Source organism: Purpureocillium lilacinum, assembly GCF_023168085.1.
Source record: "Purpureocillium lilacinum CBS 284.36 DNA, scaffold_6, whole genome shotgun sequence".
Taxonomy (NCBI): domain Eukaryota; kingdom Fungi; phylum Ascomycota; class Sordariomycetes; order Hypocreales; family Ophiocordycipitaceae; genus Purpureocillium; species Purpureocillium lilacinum.
In genome coordinates this window covers 217,068-242,567 of record NW_027072116.1, presented here as the reverse complement: position 1 = coordinate 242,567, position 25,500 = coordinate 217,068, and the positions used below count along the sequence as shown (strand labels likewise).

Below are 25,500 nucleotides of genomic sequence, written 5' to 3'. Positions count from 1 at the left end.
TCTCAACGGGCTGTTCGTCCGAACCGTCGCATGACCGCGTTCCCACCGCCGCGGGGTCCGGCCTTGGGAAGGGAACCTATATGGTTCGGGAAGGAGAATATTCGTATGTAATGTGAATGATACGTGCCGTAATTGTTTCCCATGGAACGTATGATGGATGGACTGTGGAGTTTGCAGCCCCTCGCAACCCCTCGCGTCGCATGTAGAGCGCTGCGGAACTATAACGCCGCAGTCCATATTTCTTCGACCCCAATCCTGCGAGAATCAAGCTACGGGAGCAGTTATCGGCAATTTGATAGCTTTACTCTGACGTCCGACCGCGTATAAGTGGGCATGCTGGACCCTCCCGACGCGTGGCATATCATGCCAAGATCACGATCATCAATAGCGCCGGCAACGTCACTCGAAAAGGACGGAATGATTCTATTCCTTTACAAGAGGCTACCTGGGTAAGAATACTTTATAGCACTGGGCTTGCGACATCAGACCTCATCCGACTATACATTAGAAGCTTACACGTAGGTAGTGCCGTTGGACTCAAGTCCTGGCGAGACTCTGCCTGTCCTTGCCTGTACAGCACTTAGTTGCCCAGGTTGGCCATGCGGTTCGGGGAGTCGTAGATGGGTCCCCGGACGACGTCCTGGCCAGCGTTCTTAAGAAGATGGTCGGTGACAGCCTGGGCGCCCTGGACGCCGTTGACAGTCATGGCATACAGGGCCATGCCGGCGACGTGGGGGCAGGCCATCGAGGTGCCGCCCATGATCAGGCTGCCCTCGTCGTTCTTAAAGCTGGCCGACTCAATGTTGTCGCCGGGCGCGAAGATGTCCAGGACGGCGCCGAAGTTGGAACCCTGGCCGTTGTCCCAGTTGGTGACAATCTCCCAGTTCTCGTTGACGGCGCCGACGGTGAAGGAGCTGGGCGCGGAGGCAGGCGACGTGTCCTTCGCGTCAACCTTGTAGTTGCCGGCGGCGACGACGCACAGGACGCCTTCGGAGAAGGCCTTGTCGATGGCATCGTTCCAGGCCTGCGTCTTGGGGCCGCCAAGCGACATGTTGATGACAGCGTTGTTCTGGCGGCCGTTTGAGATGATGTCGCTGACGGCCCAGTCGAAGCCGGCAATGATGATGGAAGTAGCGGTCTCGCGTCCCTCGAAAACCTTGACGCTGATGAGGTTTGCCTTCTTGGCGACGCCAAAGGTCACGCCGCCGATGGTGCCGGCAACGTGAGTGCCGTGACCGGACGTGTCCTCCACCTTGCCTTCATACGCGGTCCAGCCGTTGGAGGCGCGGCCTTCAAACTCGCGGTGGGAGACTCGAATACCGCTGTCAACGACGTAGGCGAAGGCACCCTCGCCGGCCGCACTGTCGTGCGGGTACTCGGTAGCGCCTGGCTCACGGTGAGTGATGGCGGCGAGGCCCCAAGGCGCAGGGCTCTGAGTGGTGGGCTCCCGCTTCGCCTTGGGCTTGGAGACGATGAAGTCGTCAAGGTACCACACCCTGTCCGGTTCGACGTAAGCGACCTAGGCAGCCTTCGTGTCAGTACTGCCCCAGTCAGAGTTTCTAGCAACACGTGTGATGAATACGCACCTCGTCGCTGGCATCGATCTTGGCAATGGTGTCCTTGTCAAAGTGGCCAGAGTAGCCGTGGAAAGAATGGCCCTTGAACTCGCGCAGGATGCCCGAAAAGTCGTCCTTGCCCGCGCTGCGGGCATGGATGCCGTTCGCCCACGACAGGTGGGTGTCGGTCTTGACGTTGTCCTTGAGCCTGATGATGTAGCTGCCCGGGATGACCTCTCCAGAGGCACGGTGGGCGGTGGGCGCTGCCGCAGACAGGGTCGCGAGAGACGCCGCCGCGGCGACGATGGACTTGAAGAACATGTTGTCGAGAAAAGAAGAAGAAGTAGAAGTAGAGAACGTCTGAAGAGAATGTGAGTTGTGGTTGAGAGTCAAGACACCCGTCGGCCTCCTCGTGGACGACCTTGGTATTTATACATTGTCGTCAAATCGTTGTCGACTCGAGGTTTGGCAGAAGGGCCTGAGCCAGCTGACTCGCTACCACACCTTCGGTACTTGGGCGATCATCAACGGGCTGCGACTCCGAGGCCGCTACGGAGACGCTGCCCTGGATAGGCAAGTACGCCTGGTATGCTTAATTGACCCGAGTCACCCGACGAGAGGCTGGCTGTTGTGGCGCCAGCTTGTGGGAGCTGCCTGGTGAGCGTCGAGAACAGCCATCCAGGTCCATGGCCTCAACCATGCGGCGCTCGGAGCGATGCCGAAGATGGAAGAGACTCCTGCCTATTCTAGCGGCGTCGTCAATTAAGGAGGCATTGGAGGAACGACGGACGAAACCGAGGCTGGACATTGGCCGTGTCGATCTTGAAACGGCGGAGCCTGCCGAGCGCGGCTCTGCGTAGGACCTTCCGAAGTGGTCGGCAGTCGCGGGCCCGTTGGCATCCAAGGCCTACGCGCAAATACGGTATGGGACGTTGTGGTTCGTCTCATGTTTTGGCTGGCGCTGGGGTAGTCGAATTGGCAGTGTTGGAACGTGGGGTTTGATCGTTTGACACATATTAACACAGCCTGATGCACTTGTTTGCAAGTGTTCGCCGCGCCCACAGCAACAGGGGTGCCTCTCGTAGACCGACCCCTAGTTACGCCGCTTGCAACTTGTGTTACCGCCGCCGGTGCCATTGGGGGCGGCTACCACCACTGTCTGCGACGCCCGCGCCGGGCTTGGCTTGAGCCCTGTACAAATTAGTGTGTGTGACTCTGCGGTCTCGCCAAGATACCTCTGACGGGCTGAACCACGATGGGGAACATAGGGTTCCGCCTGTGCCCCTGGACAGATCCGGCCCCTTGGACTTCGTACTTCGTACTCGTACACCCACACATGGCCTGGAGGACCTGCTTGACTGGGATTACCAACAAAAGACGCGTCCAGCCTCATGGTCTGTCGTCATGTCTTGAGTTGAGCCACGAGCATCACGGAGACGCAGCCAAGGCACGAACAGAGCCGCATTTCTTTCGACCAGCCTATTGGGCTTCGGGAGCTCGCTGAAAGGGGCAGTCCAGGGCAGTGCTGGAAGTTTTAAGGTTCAAGTTCAAGACGCGGTGGCGGTGGACCTTGCTAGTCCGTGAAAGGCAGGTCCCCGTCGCGGCCCTCGGTGAGCAGTCAGCTGTCGCCCTGTGCCATCAGCGGATTCCCAGGAACAAGGGTATAACGTGACCTTGTCCGCCTGCACACGTGGTGGAATATTTCACACTGACGCCCTTTTCTCGATACCTGCAACTTCTGGTTAAGGCACGTATGAAGTGCGCAGTAGTTGCGAAGGGAGGGCGTGTTTGCTGATGCAGGTCGCCAGGGCAAGCTGCGGAGCTGTTACCATCGTTGAGCAAACCAGACCCCGGGTTGCTATTAGGCCGGGAAGGGCAAGAGGGCGAGCAGCAGCTGGACGAAGCTCGCGCTGGGCTGACGCCACGGGTCGATCAGCCGATGGGTGATGGGTAGCGTTTCAGGAGTTTGCACACCGCACCCGGAGCAACATTGCCGGGGCAGGGTTGCGGGAATGCGCTCTCGGTACTACTGCGGATAGAAGCGACGGACTGGCGTGGTTTGCTTCGTTGGCGATGAGCCGTTACGCCGTCGAGGTATGGCAAGACTGAACGGCGGTGGGCATCATTCGCCTTGTTCCACAAACGCTCGGCTTGTACAATCATGGTATCCTCAAGACAGCAATTATGAGCCAACTTTTGTCATGCTCAACCCCGTAAACAACGAGACTGAAAGCCTATCGTTTGTGGAACATTCGTCTCTGCCAACTACACAGCGGCACGTCTCGGTAGTCAGTCGGAGTAGCATTTGGAGCTTCACTTGTTGTGTCGACAATGTCCAGGGTAGGTAATTCTGTTCGGCTCGACGGCGTGGGAGCACCAGGCGGAGAACGCGACGGATGTCATGCGACGCGCCGAGCAGGATGACGAACTTGCTGACATGCCCATGCGGTGAAGCTCGTCTAATGCATATCTGCATGAAAGGAGGCAGCGTAGTACTACCGTCCTGGGATCGACACCTGCACCCGAGGGAATGCAACTCTGCACCCCGGACCGGGCTCGGCACTTGAATGCCCCGACGGCCAGGGCGGGAATAAGGTAAGAAGGGTCTCCTGTCCCCGGCGGAACCCGACTGCTCGCTGCTGCGCCCCACGTGGAGAGACTTTTCGCTTCCAAGCTTTGTCGCGTGTGGCGCAGCAGTGCAGCCTCGAGAACCATCTTCCCACTGAAAACCGCGTTCGACCGCCTAAACGCACCAACCACCAGCCACCGCCAAGCCACCGACCGCCACAGTCAGCAGCTGCGCGACAGGCAGATTGCCGGTGACGTATTACCAAGCAGGCAATGGACGGGTATTCGATACGTGCTGTTCTCGTCAGGTGCTTTTCTGCTGCTCCCCCTCCGTCGCCCTCCGTCTCTCCGCCAAGCTGAATTAGACCTCCGCCATGGTCGGTGCTTCCGCGCGTTTCCACCAACCGACACTCGCACGCTCGGTATATATTAAGGCCTTTGGTGGCGCAATCTCCTGGGCCTCGATTGTTCAAACGAAAACGGACATCTAGTCTGATCATCACTGAACTTGACGTCGACGACAACCAACGCAGCGTGCCCCGGAGACACAGACCCCCCCCGCTGCGCTGCATTTGTAATCGCCAGAACCTCACTTATACCACCACCCGCACGACTCGCGCCCGCGGCGCTGCTCACGCCACTGCGTCAGCGTCAGCGTCACCAACACCACCACCATCACCACACCACCGCCTAACAGCAGCAACATCATCATCACCATCAAGTCCACCATCATGGCAGACGACGGCCGCGCAACAACACCAGTATCGCCAGCGGCAGCGGCGGCGGCGGCGCCAGCCACCCCGTCCGCCGCCTCGGACGTAGCCACAGACGCAGACGCCGGCTTCCTCACCATCGTCGTCTCGCACCGCAAGCACAACTACTCGTTCGAGCTGCCCGACGACGCCACCGTCGCCGACCTCTTCGACGACGTCGCCGCCACCCTCGACATCCCCACCTGCAACCAAAAGATGCTCGTCCCCCGCGGGCCCCTCCTCAAGATGCCCTTCAAGGACCCCGCCATGACGCTGCATTCGCTGCAGGGCAAGACGCTCACCCTCATGGGCACCCCGGCCGCCGAGGTCCAGGCTGTCAACACCATGGCCGACCGCGTCGCCCGTCGTAACGCCGCCCGCGCTGCCCAGCGAGCAAAGGCACACCACGGCAGCCACAACCACAACCACAAGCCGCGCTCCGTCACCGCCGCCGACGACGCCCGCTACACATTCCTGCAGGTCCGCCCGCTCGACGGCCTGCCGCGGCCTGAGCGCAGCCTCGCCCTGCTGCACCGCCTCAAGGAGGACCCGGGCATCCGCGCCGCCATGCGCAAACACCGCTTCGTCGTCTCCCTGCTCACCGAGATGGAGCCCCTCGCCCACACGCAGACGACGCACGAGGGCACCTCGCGCACCCTCGGCCTCAACCGCAACCGCGGCGAGGTCATTGAGCTGCGCCTCCGCACCGACGCCCACGATGGCTACCGCGACTACAAGACGATCCGTAAGACGCTGTGTCACGAGCTCGCCCACAACGTCCACGGCCCCCACGACCGCAATTTCTGGGACTTGTGCCACCAGATCGAGCGCGAGGTCGACGCCGCCGACTGGAAGACGGGCGGCCGCACCATTAGCGGAGACACGTCTCGGTACACCATCTCGGGCCAGGCCCGGCACGCGTACGAGGACGACGAAGACGACGTGCACGAGGACGAGGGCGGCTGGACCGGCGGCGAGTTTGTCCTCGGCGGGGTGAGCAGCGCCGCCGCCGCGGAGCCCGGCATGAGCAGGAGAGAGGTGCTCGCGCAGGCGGCCCTCGAGCGCCAGCGCAAGGAGACGGGCGCCGAGCGCAAGGCCTGCGACGCCCTCGCCAAGGGCTGGCGGCCGTGCCAGCGGCCAGACCCTGATGAGACGAAATGAGCCATGAGGCGCGGGGTCTACGATGACGTCGTCTTGTGTTTTCCAGCATCGCGTGGAGTTTTATTTGGGATTGGACATAATGGGCACAATGGAAGCATAGCGAATGAGTGACTGTGACTTTGGATAGCACGGCTCAAAACGTTGATTTGGATAATAGCGCAGCTCATGAAAATACTTGAACTTGATTTCATGTCGGCTCTGACTGACTGACTACCTACACAAACACACACACACACTACTTTCGTACTGCACCATGGCACTACAGTTACAACACATTGCACACACGTCCCACTCTGTGAACCCCGTTCGTGACACAATCTTCATCGGAGGAGAGAGACGCTCCTGTAGCTCGCTCAATACGGCAGGGGGTCCATGTCCAGCCCCTGCACCGTCAGCTTAAACGCGTCGTTGCGCGAGTAGCTGCCCGCGGCATCGAGGTCGAGCCGCCCGCGGATGCAGTCGCGCAGGTCAATGTCCGCGTAGATGATGCCCTCGTCGTCCTCCCACTGCGGGCCGGCGAGCACGTCGCCAAACGGCGAGACGATGCACGAGCCGCCGCGCGAGGCGAAGGCCGGTGCTGCTGCCCCAGCGGTCGTGCCGGTGGTCAGCTTGGGCAGAGCGGTGCCGGTGCCGTTGACCTGTCTGGCGCCATCGACGGCGGCGGGAGCCGCAGCAGAAGGAGAAGTGCCGTTCTCGTCGTCGGCGTCGCAGCACAGCACGATCTCGTTGCCGTCCTCGTCGAAGACGGACTTGCGGCGCTTGTGTCGCTGCGGGCTGGGCGGCAGGGCGATCTCGAAGCCCTCCTCCGTGATGGTGGAGCTTCTCCTCGCCGCGGCGGCGGCGCCGGCGCGTCCCAGACCCGTGCCCTGACTGCTAGTAGGATGATATTGCGTCTGCGTCTGCGCGGGGCTAGCCTGCGACTGCGACTGCTGCAGCTGGGGGAAGTGGTCGCCGTCGCGCACGCACATGTTGCTGCTGACGACGAAGCAGCGCCCCTCGACGCCGATGGTGCGCATGAGCCCGAGCCAGGCGTCGCGGCCGTCGGCCGTGGGCGCGAGGTACAGGTTGACGTTTTGCGCGTAGAGGCTCTGGCGCAGCAGGGGCATGTAGTTCTCCCAGCAGATGGCGGCGGCGAGATTGACGCGGGCGCCGCGGATGGTGGTGCTGACGGCGCGGAGGGTGGAGGGGGAGCCCTGCGCCCAGACGAGGCGCTCGGTGCCGGTCTGCCAGGTAGATGTCTCCAGTCAGCTTTCTTTTGTTTCTCATCTCGTTGTGTTGTGCAGCATTGGGGGGGAGTGGGTGATGGAGAGTGCTTGTTGCGTGAGGCTGGATGGAGGATGATGGGGGACAATTGGGGAGAGAGAGGTAGGTAGGTAGGTTGTAGCTCGAACGCCTGACTTACAGGCAGGACCTTGCGCCGCTTGCCGATGATGCCCTCGCGCGGGCACACGTACACGACGGAGCAGTACAGGCTGCCGCCCGCCTTTTCGATTACTCCCGTGACGACAAACACGCCCGTCTCGCGCGCAATGCGCTCCAGCTCCTCCCTCGTGCCGTCTCCCCTCGCCGGCGGCGGTCCCCCTCCATGATGACGATGCGCCGCACCATCCGCGTGGTCACCCGCGCCGACGACAGCCACGGCGGGCAGCTCGCGGCGGATCCAGCGGTCGCCGGCGCCCGCGCCGCCCTCGCCGACCGTGTCGCCCAGGTCGACGGCGTCGTCGTAGTAGCGGGCGTACTCGTCGCGGCCGGCGGCGCTGCGGTCGCCGATGACGCAGCCAAAGGCGCTGCCGCGCGGGTAGCCGCCGATGAAGGCCTCGGGCAGGAGGAGCAGGTCGGCGGCGGTGGGAGGGGAGGCGGCGCGGCGGGCGAGGGCCTCGAGGCGGGAGAGGGTGGCGGCGCGGGAGGGGCCCGTGCCGGGCGAGGCGGTCGCGACGCGGATGGTGGTTGTTGGGCCCATTGTGCTTGCTTGGAGGAGCGGGAAGAGAGAGAGGATGGATGGATGGATGGATGGATGTGTGTACCGCTGTTGAAGCGCGGTCGGGGGGCGAGCTCTTCTCAAATGGAGAGCTTTGGTAGCTGCTGTCGAGCTCGAGGTAGGTAGGTAGCTAGCTGTCGTCGAGAAGCTGACCGGTTGTTCTGGGCGCCCGTGCTGTGCTGGCAGACTCGGGACCCTCGCTTATACGAGGATTGAGACGATGCGGGAGCAACAGAGGGCGACGGAGTTGCAGGAAGACCAAGCGCAGCAGCAACAAGCGGCAAGCAGGCAGGCAGTAAGCTGAGCTGAGGATGAGGGGAAAGGGGAAAAGAGAGGGGGATGTGGGGGAGGAGGAAGAAGCGGATGAGGGGAGACGGACTTGGTGGTGGTGGTGGTGGAGGAGGGGTTGAGAGTTGGAAGATGAACCTAATGGACGGGATGGAGAGCACCGGGACAGAGGGCGCTTCTACTCCCCCCATCTATCGCCTGTCGTCTGTTCGTCACGCCCTTGACAAGGCATGCCTCGGTGTAAGAGTGGACTTGTCTGTATGAGCTGTTGCTTGGCCTCCCCCACGGACTCGGAGCCTCTACAATATACAGGACTCTTAGGACTGTGCTCTACATGGCCCATCGCGGCTCCCGTCTACAGCTCTGCTCGGCCCATCCGGGGCTCCCCCATCTTGGGCACCTACTGTTGAAGAAGTCAAACTTGCCCCAACCCCAGTTCAATGCCCGTCTCACTCAGCAACACGCACCCTATGATCACACGTACATCCGCTTCCAGTGGTATAATTTGCTTCGTACTTATGCACGGTACTGTACCTGATGTAGCACCTTGGTCGGCATGCTCGTCCGCCCAAGGAGGGACTCGTGTAATACCCCCGCAGCGGCAGCAACGGCAACAACGGCAGCGACGGGTTCAAGGCGGGCGGGCGGGCGGCGGCGGCGGGGGGAACCCTGCTGGGGGCTCCTTCAGTGCGATTCCCGAAGCGGCAATTGTTAGCTTCTGACCACTGCAGCTGGAAGCCTAGAAGCCCACTGCACTTCGTGGTGAAGCGCGAGCTGGAGGTTCCCCGGCGCCGCCGCCGCCGCCTCCGCCGCCCGGCACTTTCAGCAGGGAGGTGTTCCCCCCCTCCAGGCGGGCAAGCAGCCCAAAATGCATGGGGTTGGTTTCACATGCGCTATCACCGTGCGTATGGCTACAATGTGCATGCAAAGCCGATCCTCTTGATTTTGGGAGGAGATGCCCCTCCGCTCGATTGGTAAAACCCCGTGCTCTGTACCCTTTTAAACACCCGTGCAAAATACTCGTATGATTCGGCTGCAAAGCTCCCCGGGGCATGCTATCGAACTTGGCGGCGGACCCGTCGCCCACGGCCCACGGCCCGCTGCCCCCACGCACGCATCCAACCTTGCCGACTCACTGGACTCCATCCATTCCCGCCTTAGGAGCCAGCGCCAGCCAGCGGGTCCACGGCGCAACGGCGTGTATAAGAAAAAATAACGTAGCGCCTTTCCAACGAGCTGATCCACCTACGACAGGCGCCACACGCCTGCTCCAGTTCCATCTTCCGTAGTATAGTGGTCAGTATGCAAGCTTGTCACGCTTGAGACCCGGGTTCAATTCCCGGCGGGAGAGCTCGTCTTTCATTTTTTGCCATTTCCGCCTCCGAGTTGCAGACATCCTCGAGGTTCGCGAGAGTTGGACATAACCGATTCTGTGCGTCCAGTGAATGGTGCTTTACTTTTTTGTTCATTGTCATTCCCATGATATTCGCTCGGGCCGTAACCACCGCTCAGCGGCCGATCCTCTACTCTCAACGTGCGATACAGGCAGCGACGTAGCGACCGCCTCAGCAAAGCTCTGGGTATATTACCGCCCCTCCACCAGCACGCCTACCGTCGTCGCGTCCTCGTCGCAATCGGCGCCGGCTCAAACGCGTCCTCGCCGTCCGATACCTCATCGTCGCTAATCTCCAATGCCCTGTCCTGCGTCGCCCCACGCTGGGATGCAAAGTCGAGCTTCGTCTGCTTCGTCTTGGCTGCCGCGCCCCTTGCTGGCCGCTTGGGCGCCGCCTTCGTCGCCGCCTGCGCTTGCGTCTGCCCGCGCCTTGTAGTTCGGCCAGCGGGCTTGGGCGGCGGCGCCGGCTCTTCCTCGTCCGACTCCATGACCACGTCCTCTTCCTCGTCCTCGCTCTGCACCGCCTTCCGACCGCGGCCCCGTGCGGCCGGCTTCATTGCTGGCGCTTTCTTTGCTGGCGCCTTGGCCGTAGTAGCCTTTGTTGCTCGTCCGGCTGTCCGTCTCGTTGTCTTGGCAGGCGGCTCGTCGTCGTCATCTAGCATCTCCTCGTCCTGCTGCGCGCTCCGCCCCGGCCGTCCCTGAGTCGTCGCTGGTGTCATGTCCATGGACACGCCCTCGTACGTCCACGCGTCTGGCTCCTCCTCCCAGCTGCCGTCAAAGTCGCTGTCCCACGTGTCCGGCTTGGGCCGGAGCACGCGTCTTCTCTCACCGAGCGACTGCCTCGTACCGCTGCTCGCCATTTGGTGTTCGATGCGCGTCCGGTAAATTTCCATGGCGCTGTTGAGGTCCTCCTCGTCCGATTCCAACCCGAGAAGCTGCTTGACCTGCCCAGTCAAGTGCTCCGACACAAACAGCTCCATGGCGTGCTTGTCATCCTTGGACACAAACTGGTTGACGGCGTCGCCGAAAGGGCCTTGCGGGAGCACCTTGAGGGACTGCGCCGACAGAAACTCCTGCACCAAAGACTCGACTTTGACCATGTCGCCCTCGTCCGTGATGGCCTCGAGAGCGTCTGCCGGCGTCGCTGCTGTTGCCTTGCCTGCGTGTTGTTAGTGAGCATCTCTCAACGAGGCATCTCCGCGGTACTTACGCTGCGACGACTTCTTGCGGTAAAAGTAGACAACGTCGTTTGTGTTGGCCACCTTGCCGACGAAGCGGTTAGAGAAGCGCTGAGGGTTCTCGCACTCAAACAGCCCGCCTTCGGGCGCCGTATACTCCACCTTGAGGCGGATCAAGGGAAGCGGCCGCTCCTCCAGCGCCTCCTCGTCCGTCTGGATCGCCTCCCAGTCGGCGTTGGCCTCTTCAATCATCTCGTCCACCACCTCCATCAGCCGCCTCGTGACCTCCTGCCTGTTGTCCTTCTTTTTGTCCAGCCCCTTGAAGCGCTTGTCCTGAGCGAGCACCAGCTCTCTGGTGACAAATGGTCGCACTGTCTTCAGCGGGATCTTGTCCACCTTAAAGTCCTTGCCCGTGACGCTGAGGATGGCGACGTGTTTCTGCACCGCCTCGCCAGGAACAAGTGACGTTGCCACCGAAGATCCCGGCTGCATGACGTGAAAGCCCGTCTCAGGGTTCTTGGTAGGGTCTATCAGGCACTCGTGCTCGTGGCCCCAGACAACCAGGTCGAGCCAGTCCGGCAGGACATTCTCTGGGAGATACGACGTTGCCGTGTGAGCGTGGTGGTTCTGATGTACCGCCAGCAGGTTGAACCAGTCGCTCGTCTGCACATTGGGCCGAAACCACTTGACCTTGTGGTCTCTGAATGTGCGAAACATGCGCTCGTCGCGCACATTGCTCAGGCCAAAGAGGGCGAGCCGCGTCTCCCCCTTCTGCAGCAGGATGGGCTTCGCCTCGATGTTGTCGGCCTCGGCCACGCGGCCAAAGTAGTTGAGCAGTCCACTAGCCTGCAGCAGGTCAAGAGAGCAAAAGTTGCCGTCGCCCGAGGGGTCGTCGTGGTTGCCGTGAATGGAGAAGACGGGGATGGAGATGTTTATGTCGGGGTCTTCGTAGTTGACGTGCGTAAAGGCACCCTCGAAGACCTCGGCGGCGTCGGATAGGAACTCTAGGGCACAGGGCTTCATGCCAAGGCAGTTTTGGCGCAGCGTGCGCATGACTTGGTAGAGCGACTTGCGCGAGGGCTTGTTGTCGTGGAAGAGGTCGCCGGCGAGGAGCACCATGTCGACCTGTGTGCGCAAGGGCTGTCAGGGAAGTGAACCTTAGGGCATTGAAGGCAGAGCGTACGTCTTCTTTCCGGGCGACATTCATGACCTCGTCAAAGGTACGCCAGCTGTCGTCTTTCCGGATGGCATCGCGCTCCTCGTACCCGACGTGGTTGTCGGTAGCCACGAGGATGCGGATCGTGTCCGCCTCTGGATAACGCTGATCAGCTCAAGCCTCCCTTGAACCGTCGTCGTAAATACCTGTGAGTTCCGTCATGGCTACGGAACCTGCACGATGCCCGTCGATGATATAGCGGCACGCAAGACAAGCAGGTTTGCCCCAAGGCGCTCGAGTCGATGGCGCCGTCGAGGAAGTGGGGAGCGTGAATGACCGGCCATGTCGCGGTGGGACGCGCAGCCGAATCCAAGGGCCAACGCGAGATCACGTGGCCACTTTGTCCTCATCCCGCCCAGCTTGGTCGAGGCCATCTGCACCATAATGTCACACAGTATTGAGCATTGAGTCAAAATGGCTAAATGCCCTTGATAAATAGATTTCGAGCGAGAATGAAACACCGGCTAACTCCCAGTGGTCCGTCAAAAAGTTAATGTGGTTACAAACGAGACCCAATGCCTGCGCCATCCCTATGCCTTTGTGTATGCCCATGCCATCTAACTTGCCACATCCACCAACAGACTCTAGATAACGATGCCGCGCTGCTGCCAGCCTCCTTTGCCCTTCCAAGCCCACAGTAGAAGACCGCATGCCACCCACACGCAGATACCCTCGGCCCAAAACGTGGCCGAGTAGCACTGCTTGCCGTAGCAAAAAATGTCGTCCTCGCCCTCGTTACCCACCGACTTGGACGCCTTGGCGCCAGCTTGATACACACCCGAGTACACGAGGCCCCAGAACGTCGAGCCAAGCGCCGGCAGCATGGCGATGATGCCAAAGTTGGTCGCGAAATTCTCCACGCCCCAGATAATGGTAACGATGAGCGGCGTCAGGCTGAAGACGGCGCCGTAGCCCGCGCCGACAAGACCCGAGACGACCCAGAAGCGATCGGCGTGGTTCTGCGCAGCGCCCGACGCGAGGAAAAGGAACCCAATGGACATGAGGATGCCAAAGAAGAGCATGAAGACGACGCGGGAAATGGAGAAGCCCTGCAGCGGCGACCGCCGATGGCCCCGGTGACGCTCGACCTGCACGTGCTGCGTTTCGGGTGCAGGCGCAAGGAGATCCGTCAGGCTGCCGATGAGCAGGCGCGCAATCGTGCTGGTGATGCCAAAGATTGACACGTGAGTCGCCGCCGACGTCTGCTCCCCGGACCCAACTGTGGGAGGCGTCAAGGTGCCAATAACGGTGCCCAGATTGTTGATGAAGGCCTCGCCGGGGCCGATCATGAGGAAGAAGGCGAGGGCAAACGGATACATGGTGTGGTCTGTGAGGAACTGGCGAGTCTCGGCGTTGAGGACCCAGTTCTTCTTCCACTTGACATCGTCATCCTTGGACGGGTCTAGCAAGGGGTCGCTTTCGAGGTCGGTTGCTGGCGTCGTCGGGCCCGCGGTGCCGTAGCCTCGCTCGGACCGGCCGAGGAGAGAGCTGCCGTCCAAGAAGCCGCTGTTCTCGAGTTCTTCGATGGCCTCTTCGATCAAGTCCTGCTCGTCGACAATACGCAGCAGGAAGACGCCGAGTATGCCAACGATGACGAGCAGGATCGCCAGAAAGACGAAGAAACGAAACACGTCGACCTCGCCCTTGGAGCCGTCGGGGTTCGTCTCGTACAGGAATTGGCTGCCGATCTGGCTCAGCCACATGCCGCTCAAGCCAAAGCCGGTGATGGGCATTGCCAGCGCCAGGCCGCGGTATTTGCCCTTGCCAAAGTTCTTGGCGCCAGTCGAGACGGATGCGATGTACATGGCGCAGGTGCCGGAGCCGATGCAGCAAAAGGCGAAGATCATGAGCGGGTAGGACCACTCGTTGCCGGGTTGGTGCAACTTGCCGAGGACGTTGTAGTCGATGTCGAGCTTCCGGTAGATGTACGCAGCCAGGCTGTAGCCGACGCCGAAGAGCAGCGATGACAGCAACGACAGGGGCGCGACGCCGACCCGGTCGCAGACGTAGCCCATGACCGGGACGGGCAGGTACAGGGAGACGGAGCCCGCAATGGCCACGCCGTTGACCTGGAACTGGGTGTAGCGCAGACGCGACTGGAACTTGGGCGCGTAGAGAGAGAAGACGACGATGGAGCCGGCGCAGAGGGCGGCGATGGTGGCGTAGACGAGGGCGACGAGGCGCACGACCTGCTTCCTGCGAACCTGCCGCCTGCGAGCGGCGCTGTCTACGCTGCCCTCGTCATCGTCGCTGGCGAAGTCGCTGGCCGCGGGCTCATTATCGCTGTCGTTCTCGGGCGTGGGCGGGATCGCGACGAGGGTCCGGTCGTCGGCGGCGGGCGCGCCGGGCATCGTCACTCGCCGCGCGGCAGCGGTCGGGGTCGGGCGGAGCGCTTCGTTTGCGGTCGATGCAAATGCGAGCGTGCAGCAGACGATTATTACGCAAGTCAAGAAAGCATGACGAGAGGAAAGAAGAGGAGGGAGCGCAAGAGGTCGGGAGGGGGAGGGAGGCGGGAATGGGATGGATGAGTCGACGACGGGAAGAAGGTGGGTAACTCAATCGCGATGCAGGAGCGGCAGCACCTCATCGGCTCCTGCTTGTGGACACGACAGTTGCGTCAGTAGCGTGACCGGTTCCGTTCAGACCGAGGCGGGGACTCCCCTCCACTGGACCTTCCAAGTCGGGAAGTGTCTCGGGAGCCGGGAGTCACTCGGAAAGTCCACGGGGCCGCCAAGCCAGCCCTGCCCTGGCATCTGGCTTGTTTGGAGAGGCGCCAGCGCCAGCGCCAGCGGCTGCGGCTGCGGGGGCCGAAACTCCCCTGTAGCGAGGCCGCGACAGTGGAGAACCTCCCCGTCACTGGCCCATCCCGCTGGCCTCCAGGGCGGCCTGGAGTGGCAGGTGTCCCGTCATCGTCCACGGCGCCATCACGAAAGTCCCCCGGCTTTTCGGGTTGCGTACCCTGAGCACCTTGGTATGGTAGTTAATTGCTCCCCAAGTTTCCTTCTCGGGGCAAGCTACACTTGGTCCGCTAACTTTCTCTCACGCCAGACAAGGCATTTGTGCTTGAGTGATAAGGTAAGGTACCTGGTGCGTATCCCTCTCCGTCCGCGTGGTGCCTTTGATAAGGCATCGCTGAGGGGTCTTTGGGCGGCTAGGTATGCAGACTGCACAGTGCACCATGGCCACCTTGCTTCCGTCGTCATGTTGCAGGGCCCCCGTCCATTTCTTCCCGTCTCATGTGGCGCATTTCGTCACCTGCGAGTGATCGGATCCCGGGACTTAGCAGCTCGTGCGACCAAGTCACCTCTACTATTCCATTGCGAAAGCTCACCAGCAACCTGCACGCATCCCCTGCTGTGAATCTACTCAGCACCGTACTTTAGCGTCCTTGCAGACAACTCTTTCTTAGGGCAAATGGCGTTCCGACACGATGCCTTATTGATCTTATCGCGTCAATATTTGGCGTAACCCAGAAGCAAGAAGCTCGCATGCAACCGCGGCATGTCGACGCTGCACGACCTGCTGTTACACTTACACGACTGGTCACTACTATAGCAGATAGGCGCAACTGTCTGTACCACCCGCCCCGACGAGAACGCGAGGCATTGGGTTGAACCATAAGCCCAATCTTTTTAGTCCTCGATCAGCGTCGAGATTGGGCCGTGAATGGGCTTGGCCATGTTCGGCGCGTGAAGTGTTCAGCTAGTCGATGCTGGCCGTCCAAGGCAGGCAGCGCTGCAACAACACTGGCAGTCTGGGCAAGCCTGTGTGATTCGTATGCGACGCCGCCATGTAATATACATGCAGAGGATCCCTCCACAGCAACCTAAAATGATGCCATTACTACAGGCCTGGATCCTGCAAGGCATAGCTAAAGCTCCAGCGTTCTCGTTGCCAATGTCATGCGCGAATGAGTGTCACATCTCGCGGTGTTGTGGATCGAAGACTGCAGTATCATCTGCGACTCTGCGTAATCCATGTCCCCGCTTGCTGGCTTACCTGTTGTCAATACCAAGGCATATAGCATGATGGAATCCTAGGACATATTGAGTGTAGCTTTGGTTTATGAGACTGAGAAGAAGGTACGAATTTCCGCTTGGGGCCTTAGTGCTCTGCCGCCAACACTGAGCCATCTGCATTGAGCTTCCAGGCCACAGTCGCGTAGGCTTGTTCGCCCAGCACACCAGCTCTATTGCAACCTCGGGCGAACGCATTGCTACTGTTTCTTATTCCGTTTAGTTAGACTATACGAGGGCCACCATGTCAAGTCGCGAGCAGAACTTCGTCTCTCTGTTGAAACGAGCCATTCTGGCTGGGTCATGACATGGACTCTGCCCAGGATGACTCCAGCGCAATACATGTACTCGTGTAGCCAAACATTGGCCGAATACGCGCAGCAGGCGACAGGCATTGAACGAAGGCTATAAAAGGAAGCCATATTCTCCGTGATGTGGCCAACATGCGCAACATTCCATTGCTGCTGGGACACAACCTCATAATCTCAGTGAACGAGGCCATATACCACACCACCTCTCCTTTTCCTCCCTCATCTAGCACACTCCATCTCGTCACCATGCACGTAGCGCATTCTTTCATAGTCATCGCCACGATGGTGCTGGGTGCCCTGTCCCAAGGATCACCCGACTCGCTCCAGCCGAGGGACCCAGACGCGCCGTCGGGTCCTGATGTGAAATGGACCGTCCCTCCGGAGGACGTCGAGATACTTCAGTGGACAGAGCCCGCCTTCAAGGCCGAGAAAAAGGCAAAGTCCGGCGGCCTCATCGAGGATGTCTTGGACAAGATGCTCAACGTGAAGCCCGACTGGCGGTACGCATACAAGCTGGACCGCAAGAGGCAGCCCAAGAAGATATCCTCGACCGTACGGTGCGGCGGGTGGCGCTCGGGCGACATGCACCGCATCGAGCACCTTATCTCTGTGCTTCGCCGGCCCTCGGCTCCCCCTCGCTATAGCCTCAACGCCGGGAAATGCGCCCGGATTGCGTGTGAGGAAAACGCAAGCATCACGTGGTGCAACGATGTAAGTGGGAATTGACGCCCCGGGCATTCGGTAACGGGTGACCGCCCGCTAACAGCTGCTGATGTGGCGTGCAGACCAGCGAGTCGGAGAGCGTGGAAGACTGGCGAATCGCAGACAGTGCGCAGCACCTGGTGAATATGTGTCGTGGTCCTGTGAGGGGTGTCTCCGGAAGGAACATTGAGGTTGATGGCTGGAGCACCTACATAGGAGGCGAGAGCTGCAACTGGCTGTCTGACACCAGACCTCGTGAGCTTTGACGCCAACAAAAGAATCGCTTTGGTTGCTTCATGTTGCCAAGTCCTGGAAAGACTGCAAGCTCATGCGGACTGGAAGCGCCCCTCGATGGGCAGAGGCGTCTCCAGCTGGGGAGATGGTCCTGGGGTGTAGTGGGCGGGATTGAAAGATGACTGAACCGTCCGATGCAAACTGAATGTCCAGAGATGTGCACTGGTGATTCTCACTCAACTGTCCGAGGAATAAGACGGCTGTGTATCTGCCCAAACGGTGAACCTACAATGTCCATGTCGTAGTGCAAGACTCACTTGAGCTGAATCCTTGCTATAACCCCAAGCAGCGAAATTAAAAGCATGAAATTCTTATATCAAAGACCTTCCCGTGTTTGAGGCACACAAACTTCTGTTGCAAGACCCCGTTGAGGCTACGTACCACCGACCCATCTCGCGACAACAGCTCTGTGCTGGCTTACATCCGGGCCTCACACTCATAGTCAATCCTCGCCACAACCAGGCCTCAAGCAACCGAACAGGAGCGCAAAGATCTCATCCCCCAAGAGCTTTTACAATCGAGTGCTTATCTTGTCGTTTCAAGTTCCTTTGAGGCTAAACGGGCTTGGTTCAATGCTGGCGGAGGGATGGTTTATCCGTGCTTCACCGTGGCCGCCCCCATGTCTGTCAGGCGCTGGACGGCCTCTGCCGGTGTTTCGGGGAGCAACAGGACACCGCGAATTGTCCAGATCTGCGGCGTCAGGGTCTCCACGGGGCCTTGGCGGGGTGGCTGGCCTCTCGTTCCCTCGTAAACACCTGACGAGCTGAACTCTGTACCAGACTTGAGCCGCTGATGTGAGCCTTTAAAGATCAATTGGGATCACATCTTGTTTTCGGTCAGTGTAGTCCATCTACCGAAGTGGCTCCGTATGCGCAGTGGAAATTCTTCTACGTCCACTTACAATGACTTCGCTCTTGGCCCCACTCGCCTTCATCTTCACCAAGATCCCCCTGCTCGTCAAGACCGTCTTCAACCATGTATTTTCCCTCAGCCCTACCGCGAAGAAATGGGACCTCCGTACCGCCCTCACAATTGCCTTCATCCGCACTTTGCTCAACGATGGACCACCCACAACCATCTCCGAGCAGCAGGCCATGTTTCTCAAAGACCCGGGCGTCAAGGGCAAGATGTGGGTAAGCAAGGTCGCCTTCCCACCGCCGCCTGAAGACGACCTTCGACAGCAGCTGCGTGAGGCCATCGCGGCAGTCGGCGAAGGCGGGGAGGAGTACGCGACGCCGCAATTGGAGCCTGTGGGAGCGGAATGGGTCGGGCATCGGGACGGCGTGTCTGACAAGGAACCTGAGCCTGTGACCATGTCCGAGGAGGACAAGTACGACAACCTGGTACGCGAAGCGAGGAAAGACATGACGATTTTGTACTTTCATGGCGGTTCCAACTACTTGATGGATCCGGTCTCGACTCGGCCGGTGGCAGCCAAATACGCTGCCCTTACAAGAGGTCGCGTTCTTTCGGTGCGGTATCGCGTGGCACCCCAGGGTCCATTTCCAGCGGCCCTGCTCGATGCTCTCGTTGCATATCTGTCCCTCCTGCATCCGCCTCCGGGGTCATTCCACGATGCGATACCCCCAACATCCATCGTCGTGTGCGGCGACTCTGCGGGCGGCAATCTAGCCACCTCATTCCTTCAGACACTTCTCCAGTTCCACCGCGCTGCCTCGGCTGGCAATCGAAACGCTACAGTTCTGTTTCATGGGGTCGAGGTGGCTGTGCCGCTGCCGGCCGGCGTGGCTCTCAACTCCCCTTCCATGGATCTCACGCGCTCCATGCACTGGGACCCGGACGAAGCGAGCCGCACCTACGATTACCTCCCGCCGCCGACTTTTTCCCCCGCGCAGTCGCCGCCCTGCAAGGTGTGGCCGACGGACCCCCCGCGCGTCGACCTCTTCTGCGAGGGCAGTGCCCTCGCGCACCCGCTCGTGTCGCCTCTGGCTGCGCCATCGTGGGCTGGCTCGCCACCCGTGTTCCTCGTGTGCGGTGAGGAGGTACTAGCGAGGGAGTGCAAGGTGTTTGCGCAAAAGGCGGCGAGACAAGGCGTGCCCGTGGCGTGGGAACAGTACGAGGCGATGCCACATTGCTTTGCGCTGTTCCTGGACTGGACGCCCGCAGCGGCCAAGTCGTTTGCGGGCTGGGCCAAGTTTGTCAACGGTGTCGTTGCGAAGCCAGACGAGGTTGAAACTACGGGCGAATACATCAGTGCGAAAATGTTGGAGTCAAGACCGGTGGATGTTTGCGAGCTTACGCACGCGAGCGACGAAGAAGTGTTGCATTCCATGCACTTGGCAAGGGACAATATCGAGAAGAGGTTCTCATATTTACTCAATAAGAGGGCATGATGTATATAACATTGTTAAATCAACATATTGGCACAGTGAAGCATTTGCTATGGGAGGCAAAGGCATTCGACTGCAGTGAGTTCATGCGATTTGGAGAGAAGGAGCAGCGAATGCACCAGATGAATATAGGAACCCTGGAAGGGCTTACGCAGAGGCACACAGGACAGTATGTCACAAGACCACTTCGCACTCCTTTAATCGAAACATGGTAATCGAGGCTCGACTGACTGGAGGCTAGCTTTCTCCGCTACCCACAGTGTGCAACTTGTTCCGTCAACGGAAGCGATTCATTGATTGTGATGAGACAATCGAGCGGCAGCCTATTCCTTGGCGGCGTAATGCACTTTAGTGGATTCGAATTAGTCCGTCTGGTACATGGGGTGCAGGTGGCTCGGCGCTGGCATTACCTTGGTAGAGGGGTGGCAAGGTGTAATGAGGATCTCGCAACCACGCCGAATGGCCCAATTGCAGGTATTTTCCCTAAAGTCGCAAGTCTGGTTTTCGATAGCTTGAGCCTTTGTAATCGAACTTCAACGGGCTTGCAAATCTTACACCGCGGATGACGCCGCTGTCGGGCAGTCTGTCATCCCACCACTTCGGTCGGGGGTTGTTCTTGTCCCACGGTCTGTTCGTCTTTCCGGCATGATCCCAGCCGTAAGCTGGCTGCACCTGTGCCGCAGCGAGTTGGCAAAGTGCCGGGGCGGCAAAGACTGCCGCCCAACGCATTCTGGTAGGCTTGAGGGATGATCTCCGTTGTCGGGAATGGGGCGGCCGCGGGTACGGTGCTAGGCTATTGTACTTGGCTCTCGTGGGAGTCCGGTCGTTATAAGTTGCGACTGTCTCGGTTGCAAAAAAAAAAAACAGCTCAGAGGTGTAGGCAAAGCAATCGACGTACGTCATCCGTCGCCCGTGCGTTGCCAACATAGCTGTGCATTGGAACATGAGATGAAACTTGAGTCGACGCTGCACACGACAAGCTTCGAAACAATCCGAGGGTTCTTGTAGACGCGGAGGCCCCATCTGCTTTCTTGCCGTGAGGACGCGTGGTGGAGGGACAAACTCCATCGGGCGGCGAGAGGCGGTCCGTGGGCAGCGCGCGGACATGGTCAGGGAGCTCGCGTCATCACGATGTATATATATACTCGACGGACTGAGTCGTGGATTGTCATTCGTAATTTGATGCCTCGAGAAGCGACCGACGGTGCTCAATTAGCCACTCTGAATCCATGGTGCTGATTATGCGGCAGCCTTTCTCGCCGTCGGAAACTCGCGCTCTTGTGAATGTGCCAACGCAAAGGGCATATGCAGTAAGCAGTGGCGGACAAACGTATCCAAGTCATCCCTCAAAGTCGTCCAGGTCTTCGGCCATGGCGGCCTCCATCTGTGCCCACCATTCCTTGATGCCCCTCACGTCGCACCAACCGAGCTCCCACGGCTCCTCGAACCACCAACGCTTGCCTTCCTTGCCATCGCTCGCGTACTTTTTCAGGCTACCGCCGTCGAAGCGATGGTTCTTAACACCTGTGAGCAGTACCGCATTGCCGACCTTAGGAGAGAACGCCTCCGGGTCAAGGAAGACGGTCAGGTGGACCTGCTTGGCCGTGGATGGGTCGGCGAGGCGTGCTGTACGCTGGCGATATGGCGGTAGGTTAGAGGGCTCGACGGGGGAGAGCTCGGCGACTATAGCTAATATATTGACGGACCAGTTCTGCGGGTATGGGAGGTGTGGGACGGAGCGAAGAGTGGTGAGTTTGAGCGGTACTTGGGGATCGTGCCAATCTCGCGGCAGGGGTATAGGCGGACCGGTCGATAAGGCTCTGGACGCTTGGTGACTAGGCGTGGACGGCCGGGACCGAGAGGGAGTGGGCTTTCGCTGGGGAAAAGTATGCGCCTCGATGGAGTCAAAGGCATCTTCGAGGTCGGCGTCAGAACCGTCTTCAAAGGCGTCTCGCTTGCGGCTACTCGGAGTTTGCGCAGCAGGGTTGGCGATCCTGTGGGTTGTTGGTGCAGGCCGGTTGACGACCCGCGGCTCAAGGATTTGATACGGCAACTGGGGCTCTTTGGCGAGAACTGTCTCGTCGTCTTGAGAGGCAGCCTTCTCTTCCGTCTCCGAGCCCCCCTCTGCAGAGTCTAATGCATCCGCCGTCTCGGCTAGGTGCAGCGCTCTGACGGAGTTGTTCCAACCAATCGTCACCAAGTCCCTGACGAGAAGATATACCATTCTGTCGTTGCCTTTCGCCTCCTTTTCCTTGGCCTTGCCCTTGGCATCGCCGCCGCCTTCGCCCTTTCCCTTAAGCGTTACCCAGCGTAGCTCGAAGCTCTGCACGCGGACGTAGCTGCCCACGTCAACGGCCCCGGTCCGGATGAAGCGGTGCATTTTGTCATCTAGCAGGGCTTGCACGCATAGCTCCCCGTCGCCGAGCAGCAGACGCGCCGCCTCCCACGAGCCCGAGCGGCCGACGCGATGCGCATCGACACCCTCAACGAGGAATATCGACCCTGGGATTGGGTACCGCGTGCGGAGCAGGTCGGCGATGACGGGGGTCAGGCTGAAGGGCTCGACGCCCTGGGCGAGCGTCACGGCATGGGGATCGACGTCCAGAGCCATGGCGAGTGCGCGTGCGAGCTCATGGTCTTCGGTCCCGGCGACACGGCAGAACAGAAAGCGAGGGAGTTGGTTGATGAACGAACGAAGCGCTAGTGATGCGTGAATGCTGAGCTGTAGATGACGAGGGCCGTGCGAAGATGAGCGCACTGTACTTGCGGCGTGAGTCCGCCCCACAGCCACAGTGTCAACACCACAGCGCGACAGCATCGCTAAAAGTTCACTGCGCGAAAATCATCTCCTGGCGTTCCTCAGCCCCAACACCATGGACAGCCCGTACCAGCGGGAGCTCGCCCTCGCTTTCGCGGCCCTGCAGGGCGCCGCACGACTCAGCCAATCCATTGTCTCGTCGGCCGACAAGGGCGCCATCTCCAAGTCGGACCTCAGCCCCGTCACAATCGCCGACTTTGCCGTCCAAAGCCTGCTCATTGCCACCTGCAAGGCAGCGTTCCCCGACGACACCTTTGTCGGCGAAGAAGACGCCTCCGACCTGCGAGCCAATCCCGCGCTTCTGGAACGTGTGTGGCATCTGCTGCAGGGCGTCAAGACGTTCCAGGAGGAGGCCCAGTTTGCCGTGCCGGAAACGAAAGATCAGCTATGCAACCTTGTCGACCAGGCGGGCAGCGGCAAGCCTGGCGGCGGCAGAACGTGGGTGTTTGACCCAATCGACGGAACCAAGACGTTTATCCGCGGAGAGCTTTACGCCATCAATGTAGCGCTGCTCGTGGACGGTAAGCAGGCCGTGAGTGCCGTGGCGTGTCCAAACATGTCGATGAACGCTACGGCTCCGCTGAACAATCCCGACGTCGACCCGTCCGGCGAGGGCTGCATTGTCTACGCGGTCAAAGGCCATGGTGCCTGGGTTCGTTCTCTCTCGGGCAATGCGGGCAACGTCCAACATCGACAGCTCCCACATGTGTCTTCCGTCACAGCCCCCGAGGATGGCCTGCGCTTCATCACATCTGTCGCCATGGCAGATTCAGCCCTCGACGGCGTGCACGAGGCCGTCGCCCAACGTCTCAATGCCGCATATCCGGGCTGTGACTTGTTGCCCTGGGTCTTGCGCTGGGCGGCGTTGGCCATGGGCCTCGGCAACACGACGGTGTGGGTGTACAAACGGCGGGATCGATATGCCAAAGCTTGGGACCACGGTGGTGCGATGCTGTTGTTTGAGGAGACAGGCGGCAAAATCACAGACGTTCACGGAAAGGATATCGACTTGGCGGCCGGCAGAAAGATGAGCGCCAACTTTGGCTTCGTGGCGGCGCCGGAGAGCTTGCACCCGAGAGTGCTGGCTGCGGTGCAGGACGTGTTGCGAGAGGCCGGACACGAAGAGTTGCTGAGGTGAGGCCACAAGCTTGACGAACTGATGATAGAACATAGACCAATCACTTTTTGGACGACCCAAACTCTCACCCTGGGCTTTGTTTTCGGCGTGAACCCGTGTCGCTATGTTGAGCATGGTGTGCTCTCTTTCGCTGCGCGGGACTGTCAGAAGCTTCGGGTATCGACTGGTCCAGAGCTGAGGGTACAATTGTCTACCTTCGAGTACCAGCTGCGCGTTGGCAGATATGAACAGGACCGGCCTAACCGCTGACACGACCAACCGGCCTGTGGCCTCCGCAAGGACGGCATCAACCGTCACAGCAATTCCGTTTTCGATGCGGGACTGTCGCGGCACGTCTCCTGGTCCCATGTCGTACAGGCTCAGGCCACGGAACCATGGGTTATTACCCCAGATTTTTCATCTCGTGGTAGCCCCTCATTCTGGCGGAGGGCCGCGCGGAATGGTAGACGGAAACAGAGCCGCTGTGAACACGAGGGGAGACTGTCGAGGACGGAAATTTGGAAGTGGAAGCATCTCCCTTGGGTCGTCCTCGGCGGCACACCGGTCAAGCCACAAACATCGAAACAGCCACACGGTGGGAACGACAGCGGCAGGATTCCGCCAAACTTTTGGCAGACTCCGTCGCGGGGCGAAAGCTTGTCAGTTGCAAAGTCTGGCGGCGCCGTGCTTTGCACCGGACACATCCAGGAACCAGCTTCAGGAACCGAATCATCTAACTTGACACGCAGGCAATCCGACTCACACCCTCTATCCTATACACAGAGCCCATTGAGATTGCCATTCAGCACGACCATTACCCCTCGCGACGCACCAAAGCCCTCCCACGGATGTGGTTGCCGGCCCGTGTCAGTTGTCTCCAGGGACCGCACATACCGCAGATCAATCGCCCTAAAATGGATTCAGCTCCGGCAAGCCACATGTCTGCGGCGGGTCACCGTTTCTCCATTCACTAGCGACAGGGCTTGGTCTCGACTTTGCGCGGCGAACTTCCCTTCTAGAACTAGGCGACCACGTGTGAAAGCCCCGTATCGCCTCTGCGAACTCGCCGTGCGGATGCGCCGCTGACATTTCGCGACATCGCAAGGGACGCCGTGAGCCACAGGATCGCGCTCAAATGGGCGCAGTCAATTTGCAAAGTGAGATTCTGGCCACCGACCGACTCTGCAGGGCATGTCCACACGCAAAACTTTGGGAAGCCAGCTGGACGGCTTGACTCAATACCCCTGCAGCCCTGCCGAGGCTCGTCCCTTCTGATGATGTGGATGATGTGCAGGCCCGTGTCGGAGCCGAGCGCCTGGCAGGCAAGAAGTCGACCATTTGTTCCCGCTGTGGGCCCTCGTGTGGCGGCCCACTGCTGGTCTTGATGGTGATGCATCCCCTGCACCAGGGGACACACACACGACCACCACCTGATACTCCATCCAACGGCGTTTATGCCCCGATGGGCCTGCTTGGAAGTCTCTTGCAACTTTCACAAGCTCGCCGGCTGGCCACCAAGCACTCTGGAGCGCACCTTTGCCGACTGGGCAACTGACATGACATGGCCCGGCAAGTTGAACGGGAACTATTTGGTCGTTGCCGTCCACCGTCCGCCTACTTGACCTTATTGCTGCTCGGGTCGATAAGTGGTTGCCCCCACACTTGCCGCGCTTCTTGGGACTCTTCGTTACCGCAGAGTACTAGTGTGGCTCCAATGTCGATAGACCGATATGGTCAACTTCGCGACGGGCATGGCGTTTTGGCTTGTGGGGATGCCAGGGGCGACAGCTCAGACGGGTTT

General features: G+C 60.0%; 9 protein-coding genes and 1 non-coding gene across 10 annotated transcripts; 5 read left to right on the top strand and 5 right to left on the bottom strand.

Annotated features, from left to right (window-relative positions):
* Positions 1-580: 580 nt before the first annotated feature.
* Positions 581-1,877, bottom strand: PLICBS_008007 (uncharacterized protein; the record flags this gene model as incomplete). Its single annotated transcript, XM_018324518.1, has 2 exons — positions 581-1,519; positions 1,587-1,877. 2 exons carry the CDS (start codon positions 1,875-1,877, stop codon positions 581-583), a joined length of 1,230 nt encoding a protein of 409 aa, XP_018177697.1.
* Positions 1,878-4,855: 2,978 nt separating this feature from the next.
* PLICBS_008006 (uncharacterized protein) lies at positions 4,856-6,037 on the top strand (the record flags this gene model as incomplete). Its single annotated transcript, XM_018324520.1, has 1 exon — positions 4,856-6,037. One exon carries the CDS (start codon positions 4,856-4,858, stop codon positions 6,035-6,037), a length of 1,182 nt encoding a protein of 393 aa, XP_018177699.1.
* A 353-nt stretch (positions 6,038-6,390) lies between these two features.
* On the bottom strand, positions 6,391-7,997 carry PLICBS_008005 (uncharacterized protein; the record flags this gene model as incomplete). The annotated part of the gene is made up of 2 exons (XM_018324521.1): positions 6,391-7,260; positions 7,440-7,997. 2 exons carry the CDS (start codon positions 7,995-7,997, stop codon positions 6,391-6,393), a joined length of 1,428 nt encoding a protein of 475 aa, XP_018177700.1.
* A 1,585-nt stretch (positions 7,998-9,582) lies between these two features.
* PLICBS_008004 lies at positions 9,583-9,654 on the top strand. Its single transcript has one exon. It is a non-coding gene; the product is annotated as a tRNA-Asp (tRNA).
* A 257-nt stretch (positions 9,655-9,911) lies between these two features.
* Positions 9,912-12,252, bottom strand: PLICBS_008003 (meiotic recombination; the record flags this gene model as incomplete). Its single annotated transcript, XM_065601297.1, has 4 exons — positions 9,912-10,855; positions 10,907-11,999; positions 12,058-12,185; positions 12,237-12,252. The coding sequence occupies 4 exons, from the start codon at positions 12,250-12,252 to the stop codon at positions 9,912-9,914; spliced, it is 2,181 nt and encodes a 726-aa protein (XP_065457369.1).
* Positions 12,253-12,674: 422 nt separating this feature from the next.
* Positions 12,675-14,441, bottom strand: PLICBS_008002 (putative monocarboxylate transporter mch1; the record flags this gene model as incomplete). The annotated part of the gene is made up of 1 exon (XM_065601296.1): positions 12,675-14,441. One exon carries the CDS (start codon positions 14,439-14,441, stop codon positions 12,675-12,677), a length of 1,767 nt encoding a protein of 588 aa, XP_065457368.1.
* A 2,222-nt stretch (positions 14,442-16,663) lies between these two features.
* PLICBS_008001 (uncharacterized protein) lies at positions 16,664-17,385 on the top strand (the record flags this gene model as incomplete). The annotated part of the gene is made up of 2 exons (XM_018324524.2): positions 16,664-17,128; positions 17,203-17,385. 2 exons carry the CDS (start codon positions 16,664-16,666, stop codon positions 17,383-17,385), a joined length of 648 nt encoding a protein of 215 aa, XP_018177703.2.
* Positions 17,386-18,315: 930 nt separating this feature from the next.
* On the top strand, positions 18,316-19,767 carry PLICBS_008000 (uncharacterized protein; the record flags this gene model as incomplete). Its single annotated transcript, XM_018324525.2, has 1 exon — positions 18,316-19,767. One exon carries the CDS (start codon positions 18,316-18,318, stop codon positions 19,765-19,767), a length of 1,452 nt encoding a protein of 483 aa, XP_018177704.2.
* Positions 19,768-21,103: 1,336 nt separating this feature from the next.
* PLICBS_007999 (uncharacterized protein) lies at positions 21,104-22,375 on the bottom strand (the record flags this gene model as incomplete). The annotated part of the gene is made up of 1 exon (XM_018324526.2): positions 21,104-22,375. One exon carries the CDS (start codon positions 22,373-22,375, stop codon positions 21,104-21,106), a length of 1,272 nt encoding a protein of 423 aa, XP_018177705.2.
* A 262-nt stretch (positions 22,376-22,637) lies between these two features.
* Positions 22,638-23,720, top strand: PLICBS_007998 (uncharacterized protein; the record flags this gene model as incomplete). Its single annotated transcript, XM_018324527.2, has 1 exon — positions 22,638-23,720. The coding sequence occupies one exon, from the start codon at positions 22,638-22,640 to the stop codon at positions 23,718-23,720; it is 1,083 nt and encodes a 360-aa protein (XP_018177706.2).
* Between the last annotated feature and the right edge of the window lie 1,780 nt (positions 23,721-25,500).